At 45.6% G+C, this 11,586-nt stretch overlaps 1 protein-coding gene across 1 annotated transcript in view; it reads left to right on the plus strand.

Moving 5' to 3' along the window:
* Window positions 1-4,875, plus strand: part of KCNJ10 (potassium inwardly rectifying channel subfamily J member 10) — a 33,686-nt gene extending 28,811 nt beyond the window's left edge. Inside the window, exon 2 of the mRNA XM_055583878.1 lies at window positions 3,736-4,875. Coding sequence (XP_055439853.1) covers window positions 3,736-4,875 — 1,140 coding nt within the window. The remainder of the gene's footprint in view (window positions 1-3,735) is intronic.
* The last annotated feature ends 6,711 nt before the right edge of the window (window positions 4,876-11,586 follow it).

Here is an 11,586-nt window from a genome sequence, read left to right on the forward strand (position 1 = left end):
CAGTTGCTATAATTTAAAAGTTCTGGAGCCAGAAGACTTGGGTTCTGGCTCCAAATCTACTTGGAGCAAACGTCTCTGAACCTTAGTTTCTAATGATGCATTTCCTCGTTACCTCACGGTGTGGGGGTCAAATTACATGTCTCATAAACTGTAAAATGATATATGAAGTGAAGCGAAAGTCGCTCAGTCGTGTCTGACTCTTTGGAACCCCATGGACTATACAGTCCATGGAATTCTCTAGGCCAGAACACTGGAGTGGGTAGCCTTTCCCTTCTCCAGGGGATCTTCCCAACGTAGAGATTGAACCCAGGTCTCCCTCATTGCAGGCGGATTCTTTACCAACTGAGCCACAAGGGAAGACCCCAAATGATGTATAATCATAGACTATTACGTTGGGAACAATAAGCAAGACATTCCTTGAGCCCCAAGGGCTTCCATTTCCCCAGATTATACAGGGTCTCTCCTCAGCACAAGCAAAGCTAGGACTTCAGTGTAGGATCCCTGGATGTCATGGTATAAAGTGAGGCGATACAGACAGGGAGGAGGCAGGCATCTTGATCTTCTATGAATGCAGTCAGAAACTTAAAGACAGTCTTTAAACCTCCCATCCAAAGCTCTAATCTCCTCTATAGAATCTCTGTAAAGTTCTCATCCTACCTGGCGTTGAACACTTCCAGGGACAGGGTACTCTCTACCTTTTGAGATGCTCTTTCTACATTTGTTACAATGTTCTTCATATCAATCTGTAATCCTTTTCTTGGCAGTTTATCTTTTTCTTGATGGTTTAAACTCAGTGGTCCTGGTTGTTCCCCTTGGAGCTCAAAATTCTGTTCACATGGCAGTGCATTCAAACCAAATATTCTCACATAGCCTTCATATCCCTCAGACTGCCTCTTCTCCCAAGTAAACTTCTCCATTACCTTCAGCCACTTCTCACATGATTTGGTTCTGAAGACCCTCATGTCCTGATTGTTCCTTGAGACTCAATACTGCAGATGTGAGATGAACAGAGGTTCAGACTCAGCTGAATCCTTAGATACTTTAGTTCAACTCAAGGAACTTACAATTGCACTGCCTTTTTGGCAGTCAAAACACGTAAGTAACTCACATTGGATTACTTTCTGCTAAAATGCTTACATTTGTTTTCATGGTTCTGCTTATGAAATCACATCTTTCCAATTGCAGAACTTGCTCAGGTAATTTTTGGACCCAAATATGTAATCCTATGTTTATCCTTTTTGTTATATTTGGCCCACTCATCTGGCTTCTTTTTGATCTGTCCCAGCTCTGTGTTATCTGCATAATCAATGGCCATGTGTTCTATATTTTTGAATAAAATTAGTGTTAAGAACATTGACTGAGGGCAAGACCAAAGATAAAGCTCTCTGGTACATCATTAGAAAGCTTATTTCAGGCTCTCATGATCCACTCACCAGTAACACTGATGTTTTATTTTTAAGCCACCCAATTAGAGAAGCATTTTGTTCATTTGTCTCTATCCCCAAGGACATAACGAGAGATCTTGTAAAAAAAAAAAATCTTGCTTAGTTGCACTTTCTCTATTACATTTCTCTGATGTGCCAAATTAGTAACCTTGTCAAAGAAGAAAATTAGGTTAGCGTCATTTGACTTGTTCTTAGTAACCCCATGCTGGGTCCTACTGATAACTGCCTTTCCCCAACCCTGCCCAAGTGTTCACTATCTTAATGTTCCATTCTAGAGTCTTGTCTATGGTCTACCTCTTTGTAGTTTATGAAATGCATTTAAATTTTCTTTTTGAAAATTAAAATCATGCTCACTCATCCACAACTTTCTAGCACGCCTTCTGTTCTCTAGAACCTGTTTTAGATTCCCCTGTTCTTCAAAATCTTCTATAGAAGTTTCACTTCTTTCAAGAGCTTGAGGGTCAGATGAGCAGCATGCTAACATGTGACCTGTGACTGCACACAGATGCGAGTCTTGTGGTGATTGTTCCTTTTACTAATATTACTACTACTGAGTACTGAACGGGGCTTTACTTGGGCCCTAAGTAAAAATTTTTCAAACTTCAGAATTACAGGGTCTCCTTCTCCAAAATAGCCATGTCTGGCTGAGGAGTCTCATGTGGATGAGTTCCAAGTGGGCAGTGTAAAATGCGCTGTTGGTTGTCTCTGAATATTCTTGGATTCTTGTCTGTTGGTGATCTCCAATTTTGTGTCTACTTGGGTGAAGCTCCAATACTTTGGCCACCTGACGCAAAGAACTGACTCATTGGAAGAGACTCTGATGCTGGTAAAGATTGAAAGTAGGAGGACAAGGGGACGACAGAGGATGAAATGGTTGGATGGCATCACTGACTCAAACTCGACTTGGAGCAATCTCCAGGAGTTCGTAATGGACAGGGAAGCTTGTGGTGCTGTAGTCCATGGGGTCGCAGAGTCGGACACAACTGAGCAACTGAACTGACTGACTGGGTGAATATATGAATGGACCTAGATAATTTAGAGCTTTCTAACAATAAGGCCATGGAAATACAGGCTAAGGGGCAGTGTGCAGAAGGATAAAATGCAATGGGACAGACTTCTGAGAATGCAGAATGTGATGAGCCTCTCTGTGTTCTCCAAGAAGAAACAAACTCCCCAGAGATCACCTGCTCCTTCGCAGAAGGCCTGGCCGGCAGATCTCAAGTCCAAGGGCTCAATTTATTATAATTCTTTCTCTGCTGGAAAAGTACAAGTTATTCGTTGGGCAGAGGTGCCAAGCACCTTGTATTAAATGAGTTCTCCTATTTCAGAGCCTTGTCCCACTTTCTACTATCAGGACAAACAGCATTCCTGAATCTGAACTTGAGCACACATGGTCACAAGCTAACATACACCCCCAACTCTCCTACTTCACTCAGTCGAGACAATTCTGCCACCCACAATCTGGCATCTCTCCCAGTCCTTGGGAAAATGGCCCAGTGCTGCCAGGAGGCTTCAGTTTGATGTTTTTCCTACCCCATCGCTTGTTTACTTTTGCTCAGTTGTCTATGCTCTTTCTGACACCACTCCAGACCCAAACCTAGATAATGCAAAAAGATGATAATGACAATAATAATAATAAATAGTGAAAAGGGCTGGGTGCTTAGAGAACATCTTGAGGGGTGGAAGAATGGGTAGTTTCTGCTATCTTCTCAGCTAGAAGAGTATCTTAGTATCACCAGTGAGCACTGACGTGGAGGTTGGGGAGAGAATGGAGAAATTAAGGGCATATGTGTGTTCAGGGGGACTGACCTGGAAGGATAACAGGATAGTCTTTCTTGCTGGTGTCATTCAAGACAGTAGGGAGGGATCCTATTTCAGAATTAGGGATCTTCACAGAACTAGTTCTGTGGTGAAAGGAGACCAGCAGAGCCCTCTTTAGTCCCACTGCCACTTTCAAGGAACTGGGAACTTACTACCTTTTCTTCTCTGGCCCACCTAAGGATTAAAAATATCAGACTATATTGCAATTATTTGCTTTGCTGAACAAGTATCTTTCTCACTAGGCTGTGAATTCTTGGAGAACAAGGTTGCTGTCAGCTGTCAGATTCATTTTTGACTTTCCAGCATCTTGCACTACAGGGCCTGGCATGTTGCAAGTGCTCAGTAAACATTTGCTAATAAGATCAGTGGCACTGAAATGACTACTTCTTCCTTCCCGTTGGGAAGGGGGTGGCTGGGAGTTGGCTGGATTTCTGCAGTAACTCTCATTATGCTGTCTTGCTCTCTGCAGATGACTTCGGTTGCCAAGGTGTATTACAGCCAGACCACTCAGACGGAAAGCCGGCCCCTAATGGGCCCAGGGATCCGGAGGAGGAGAGTCCTCACTAAAGATGGCCGCAGCAACGTGAGAATGGAGCACATCGCTGACAAGCGCTTCCTCTACCTCAAGGACCTGTGGACCACCTTCATTGACATGCAGTGGCGCTACAAGCTGCTGCTCTTCTCTGCCACCTTCGCAGGCACCTGGTTCCTCTTTGGTGTAGTGTGGTATCTGGTAGCCGTGGCCCACGGGGACCTGCTGGAGCTGGGCCCCCCGGCCAACCACACCCCCTGTGTGGTACAGGTGCATACACTCACCGGGGCCTTCCTCTTCTCCCTTGAGTCCCAGACCACCATTGGCTATGGCTTCCGCTACATCAGTGAGGAGTGCCCACTGGCCATCGTGCTTCTTATTGCCCAGCTGGTGCTCACTACCATCCTGGAAATCTTCATCACAGGTACCTTCCTGGCAAAGATTGCCCGGCCCAAGAAGCGGGCGGAGACCATCCGTTTCAGCCAGCACGCAGTCGTAGCCGCTCACAATGGGAAGCCCTGCCTTATGATCCGAGTGGCCAACATGCGTAAGAGCCTCCTCATTGGCTGCCAGGTGACAGGCAAACTGCTTCAGACCCACCAGACCAAGGAGGGTGAGAACATCCGCCTCAACCAGGTCAATGTGACTTTCCAAGTGGATACAGCCTCTGACAGCCCCTTCCTCATCCTCCCCCTTACTTTCTACCACGTGGTAGATGAGACCAGTCCCTTGAAAGACCTCCCCCTCCGCAGTGGTGAGGGCGACTTTGAGCTGGTGCTGATCCTAAGTGGGACAGTGGAATCCACCAGTGCCACCTGCCAGGTGCGCACTTCCTACCTGCCGGAGGAGATCCTTTGGGGCTATGAGTTCATACCCGCCATCTCGCTGTCAGCCAATGGCAAATACATAGCAGACTTCAGCCTTTTTGACCAAGTGGTGAAAGTAGCCTCTCCAAGCGGCCTCCGTGACAGCACTGTACGCTATGGAGACCCTGAAAAGCTCAGGTTGGAGGAGTCGCTAAGGGAGCAGGCTGAGAAGGAGGGCAGTGCCGTTAGTGTACGCATCAGCAATGTCTGACGGCTTGGAGTCCCACCTCCCCATCCCTCTGGTTTCTCTTCTTGTGGCTCCTGGGTGAGGGATGTTTGTTATCCAGGCTTACTGGGGAGCCCCAGAAGCATCCTTCTCCACTTCCTCTTCTTTAACCCCGAGGTCACCTGGAGTCCACGTTTTCCTCCCTTCACCTCACCCCACTTTGGCCCCAAGATGCACAACTCCCTTAAGCCAGGATGGGGGAAGGAGAGGGAAGATTAGGCTGGTGGCTTAGAAGGCCTCAGCCATGCTTGGAGACTCACATTAGAAGGACCGTGCGGCTGGATGAATAGACTCCCCCCCACCTCCCATTACCACCAATGTCTGGTACTTTGAGGCTGGAGCCCCCTCCCTCTCTATCTTCCCACTTACCATGTTACCTAAGGCAAGACTCTCTCTGATGGGGTATATGCCCTCAGAAATCTAGGTCGGCAGAATAATTTTTCTCCACCAAAACCTATGGAGAGAAGCCAGGGTTTTTCATGGTGTAGTTTACTTTCTGTTGGCAACTCCCGACTCTAACCTAGGACCTTGGTCCCCACTGTTTTCCTCTTTCTAGTTTCTAAACTGGACTCTCTCTTTGGATACCCAGTTCCTACACACATGTCCTCTACTCCCAGGGAATATAAAGCATAAAGACACAACCACCACATCTGTACCCAACCTGAATACTGAATTCTTCATTGTGGGGTGACTAACGCAGAGCTACTGTTTAAAACCTTGAACCTGTCCTCCAGGTAGCCCTGTTTCCCTGTGTCCTATAAAGTGATGACCCTCCCCAATTCATTCCCCTAGAAAAAGTCCAATGTCCAGGCCCCATAGAAAGGTCTGGAAATAGTGTTCCTGATTACACTGTCCCTGGCTTCCCTGATTCTTTCCTGCCCAACCCACTCTCCTTAACCCCAGCTCTGAAGGGAGGGAGGGAAAATGCAAGGGCCTTCCTCTCAACACTGATGCTTGACTAAAACTAGACTCACAGGGCACCGAGTTGCAGGAAAGTTAAACCAACCCACCAAATGGGAGGAGTACATTCTCAGATTTCCAGACTGCTATATACAGCTTCTGGGAATTGGCGTGGCTTTAAGGTTTGAGCAGAGGCAGAACTCTGTGGCTGGCAGACACTATTCACTGTTACCCCTCCCAGTGCCCTTCTGAAAAGTGCCAGCTATTCTGTTAGGCAGTGCTGGGAGGGGAGGAAATTACACCTCCTGATCAAATAACTATGATCTCCCTCAGCCATTCCTGAGACAGTATAAAATGAGTATCAGTCTTCTCTCTTCTCTCCTTTGCCATGAAGCCAGTTTCAGGCAAGTTAAAAGGCATATTTTACGAGATCAGACTCAGGCCATTCCTTGTTCCCTGATGGGGACTGTGGTATGAGGTCATAAAGGGTGTATGGATGCCAGAACTTTCTCTAAAGCTCCAAATCCCAAGAGTGCTCCCTGTTCTCATTTAGGTACCAAGGAACACTCTCCCCCACCCCAGATGGATTCGCATAGAGTCAATGTATGAATTAAGTGGCAAATTATTTAAGGTAGACCAGCCAATTGTTATGGGTTTCCCTGGTGGCCTAGATGGTAAAGAATCTGCCTGCAATCTGGGAGACCCAGGTTTGATCCCTGGGTCAGGAAGATCTAGAGAAGGAACTGGCAACCCACTCCAGTATTCCTGCCTGGAGAATCCTATGGACAGAGGAGCCTGGTGGGCTATAGCAACTAATGCACACACACACACACACACACACAATTGTTATAAGCTACACACTTATACAGAATGTGTATTTGCATCTGTGTAAAGATGAGCCTTACAAAGAAACCCACAAAATCTGGAGAGTGGACCCATGGTTATCATTTACTACAACTGCCCAAGATCCTCTTATATGATCTTGAACTCAACCCTTCATTCTCCACTTACTGTAAACCCCACCATTACTCCCTAGCTCTCAAGCAAACAGGAACCAGAACAACTTGAAAATCTGAGACAGAAGACAGAAGGCAAAGAGTCACCTTCTGGGCTCTACACTTTATTCAGTGTTTGACTCACCTGATTTCTTCAACGTGTACGGGCAAAGAGCACTGCGTTGTGTGTCTATCTTCTGATCTATTTTCAAATTGTCCTCCACCTAGTTTCTTCTGTACAGTTGCTTCCCTCCTGAGAGAAATGCTGTTTTCCCATTCCCTCGCTGTCTATTCCAAGCCTCCAGACTCCTCAGATTCTTGGATAACAAAATGAACACTTTCTGACTGACCCTTTTTCATTCTCCTGCACAATCCCTGACTTTGTTCTAAATTGCACTTTAAATCATACCATCCTTTTGATACAACCTGGCTTATAAGCCCCATCAGAGAACAACACTCCCTTGCCCTCAACCCTAAGTGGTTTTCTAGCCTACAGCCCCCATCTCTTCTGAGCTGAAATCATCTTTCAGGCTATCAGGCAAGCTTTAGAAGCAGCCAGGTCTGGTGAGCAATGGGATCCCTGACCACACCAACCATGGACTTGGACTGTCAGGAGAGCACTGGGCACAGATCTTAAGGGAGGAGATTTCAGAGGATGGGCAACATGACTCATGTGGGAGGATACTCAGGGTGCAAAGATGAGGAAGGGTGGTACGGGGGGACCTAGTGAAATCGATGAAACCCTTGAGTCTTACTTGGGTTAGCAGACAAGAAGTAGCTGGAGGCTTGGGGAATTAAGCTATGATAAATAAATCAAAGGTTTATCTAAGAAAGAGAAACAGAGATAATATATATATATACACACACACACACACACACACACACATAGAGAGATGTAATATAGATGTACATAGGACCAAATATACAGAATGTGCAGAAAGAAAGTATTCAGAGAGCTCAGCATGGGGGCAAGTACTTGCTCTCATTTGGGGGGTAGGACTCCCCAGGTTCCCAGAACTTACAGCCAGTGATCCTGATTTCAACATGCAAAGCCTGACAAAGGCTTTCAGGTTTGATGATGGGAAAGGGAGGGGTGGAAGTTGCTCTTCAGAATAAAGAGGTGTCCACTGAGGCTTCCAATAAACCCTGTGCTGCCGACAGGACCAGGAGGAGGGGAGACACTCCATCCGTGGAAATCTAGGACGGTCTACCACGTAGCCGGTGTGCTTGCACGCCCAGTGTCTGTCCCTGTGGCACTTAAAAGTCCTGTTTCCCTCTCTATTTCCCTGCTGTCATGGGGTGGGGCAGCTGAAGCTCCAGCCCCAGGAGGTGATGGCTATTAAACTGAGAGGCTGAGCACTTTGGCGTCAGAGGTACTAAAGGGAAGCCTCAAGCCTAGAATCTAAATGCCAGGACTGAAGAGCTGCTGGACCCAAGATATTCTCAAGGCAGAGGCCCAGCTTTCCGTGTGGCTGCAAGCAGCCCAAAGAGAATACCTTCTGTGCTAGAAGAGTCCCAATTCCAGCATCTGGGCATGGGGCAGGGCATGGTGCTTTAGCTTTGATGGGAGAGGCTTCTGAAATCCCTACTCTGTGCTTTACCTCATTACCCGCCTGACCCCCTAACCCAGCCTCAGCTAGTAAGACCATCAGGGATTTCTCTCTGAGACCTGAGCAGAGAAAAGCAGCCAGTTATACTACTGCTACTAGTCAAGGACACTGCCCCCTCCCAAGGCTGCTACCCTGGTCCTTTACCCTTGCTAGTTAACCTAGCTTATTTGTAACATAACATAACATAACACACTACCTTTGCTGTAAAGTTAGCCTGGGCTTCGGGCTCAGTCATGGCCAACTCTATTGAAAGCAGAAATATCTAGGGATGGTTTTTCCATTCACTGCATTAAAGACTAAACCAGGTCAAACGTACCTAGGAAAAGTATGTGGGGTTGTTGGTTTTTTTTTTTTTTTTGGTTTATTTTTGTCTGTTCAAAACAAGTTACTATTACTAAATAAAATGGCTGAATCTATGTTCTTCGCTTCAGCTTCTTTTAGAAATCAAAACCAATCCTGTTATTACGGCCTGAACTCACTGGCCTTCCTTTGGGAAAGGAGGGTGGAACTGGGCTGTGCTGGAAGAGCCGCTGACAACATGGTCAGGTCTTTCTCTTTTAGTGTTACCATCAGTCCACCAACTCCTTTCCCACACCTCCCCTCATTAACTTTAGGATCCTCTAGCAAATACCTTTTACACTCAGTTTTAAAAGGATTACAAAAAAGTTAAGACGAGAAATCTGAAAACTGTTTCAGCTTAATCCAGGAAAGTCAAGTTGCTTTGGAATCCAGGCATTGCCCTGTTTAGCCAGCGATCATGAACGCAACTTCCCTGCCACGCTACCACGGAGTAGTTCCTTATATGTCCTCAAGGCTCTATATGCCTATTCATTTAATCATTAGGTATTTCTTGCCCCAAATTCTCAAAGAAGTGGATTTCTCTTCTATGCTTATCTGTCAATAGCATGAAAAAGGCTTGGTTGTTAATATCCAGTCCTGAATTGAAAAAACAGACCCCTATGGTTACTGACTCTTGTTCCCCAGAAAAGGAAGGACAGAGGGAGAAGATTGGGTCTCTTATCGTCATCAATAAATACTTATCTACAACATTTGGGAAACACTAGGTTTTAGGGATGAGTCATGGGACATGGGGCTTCCCAGGTGGTACTAGAAGTAAAGAACCTGCCTCCAATGCAGGGGATGTAAGAGACTCCGATTTGAGCCCTGGGGTCGGGAAGATCCCCTGGAGGAGGGCATGGCAACCCACTCCAGTATTTTTCTCTGGAGAATCCCATGGACAGAGGAGTCTGGTGGGCTATGATCCATAGGGTCACAAAGAGTCAGACACAACTGAAGCGACTTCATGCATGAACACATAAAACAGGAAAGATATATAAGATATATGAAATATACAGACCCATAACATTTGAAGAAACTTGCCAACTTGTGAAGAAAAAAAGACAAAACAACAAGTAGCATACATTAGGGCCAGATATACCATTAACAATATATTCTAAACAGTGAGATCTCTGTGGGAAACATTCCCCCAGGATGGGCACTAGGCAAGGGAGGTGTGGTTAGAACACATCTGACATAGGATTCAAGAAAAATCAGCAAAAACTGAGTTCCTATTACAAGAAATGTACCATTCAAGAGACAAACAAGACACGATACATACCATCAAGGTACATACAGTTTTTTCTGACTTTATACCTGCTATTCCTTCTGGGGAACTCTCCGTACTGCTTGCAAACTCCCATGTTAAGTCTCAGTAGACAAAACCCTGTTAAAAGCTGTGACTGCATCATGTACTCCTTTCATTACACTTGTCACAGCTGCAATTTTGCTACTTGTCCATTATCTGACTAATATCTGCCTCACCCACTAGACTTTAAGCGCCATGTGACTTTAACTGCGATTCTTGTCAGTGCCGGGTCACCAGTACAGCTGGGCATCTAGCCCTGCACCAGCATGCATGCATGCGTGCTAAGTTGCTTCAGTCATGTCCAACTCTGTGCAACCCCATGGACCGTGGCCCTCTAGGCGCCTCTGTCCATGGGATTCTCCAGGTTGCCATACCTTTTCCAGGGCATCTTCCTGACCCAGAGATTGAACTCATGTCTCCTGCACCTCCTGCATCGGCAGGTGGGTTCTTTACCACTAGTGCCACCTGAAGCCCGCCTGCATGTGTGATGCTCAGAACTGGAGAATGAAGGACGGAAAGAAAAGAGGGAGACAAGTCTGTTCTTGTACTGAAAGACAAGTAGTATATAAATAAGTGAGGAGAAACAGGAACCTTTGTTAGGACAGCATGAGAAAAAGTATCACAGTATATTTAAGGAATGATTAATAAACCTAAGATATAATCAACAAGGACCTACTGTATAGCACAAGGAACTGCACTCAATATTCTGAAATAACCTACAGGGAAAAAGAATGAAAAAAAGTATATATGTGTGTGTATAAATGAACCACTTTGCTATACACTTGGAACTAGCACAACATTGTAAATTAACTGTGAAAGTGAAAGTGAAATCACTCAGTCCCCTCCGACTCTTTGCGACCCCATGGACTGTAGCCCACCAGGCTCCTCCCTCCATGGGATTTTCCAGGCAAGAGTACTGGAGTGGGGTGCCATTTCCTTTTCCAGGGGATCTTCCCGACCCAGGGATCGAACCCAGGTCTCCCACATTGTAGGCAGACGCTTTAACCTCTGAGCCACCAGGGAAGCCCCAATATAAAATAAAAATTATATTATAAAAAACACCCTAGAATAGAGGGCTTTCTTGGTGAATAGGTTTAAAACATAAGATAATGGAAGGATTTAATATCAGGTTAAACAGTTTACTATTTTTTTCTACAGGCTTGGGAGCTATTGAAGATGTTTGAGGAAATAAAGCATCTAATTAAAATACTGTTTATGAATAACAATCTGGCTGCAGAATTGAGAACCAGGAGACACTAAACCAGTTAGAGACTTGCAAAACTTAGGGGAAAGGTAACTGCCACAGATCCTAGTGTAATACAAGTGTCAATACTGTTATCAAATTGAGCTGTTGAAGTCTGGACTGAGGTGCAGGATGCTGAGCACAAAAAGAGTTAGGGATAGACTCAAAAGAAATTACAAAGCAGGAAATATAAGCAAGATCCAGACAAAAAGAGAAGGCGATTGAATTAAGGCACTGGCAGGAAGCAGATGCTTATGCTCAAAGGGCTAACTGGACATGATTTAATGAAGAGATTATCTGCAG

Source organism: Bubalus kerabau, chromosome 6 (genome assembly GCF_029407905.1).
Source record: "Bubalus kerabau isolate K-KA32 ecotype Philippines breed swamp buffalo chromosome 6, PCC_UOA_SB_1v2, whole genome shotgun sequence".
Classification (NCBI taxonomy): Eukaryota; Metazoa; Chordata; class Mammalia; order Artiodactyla; family Bovidae; genus Bubalus; species Bubalus kerabau.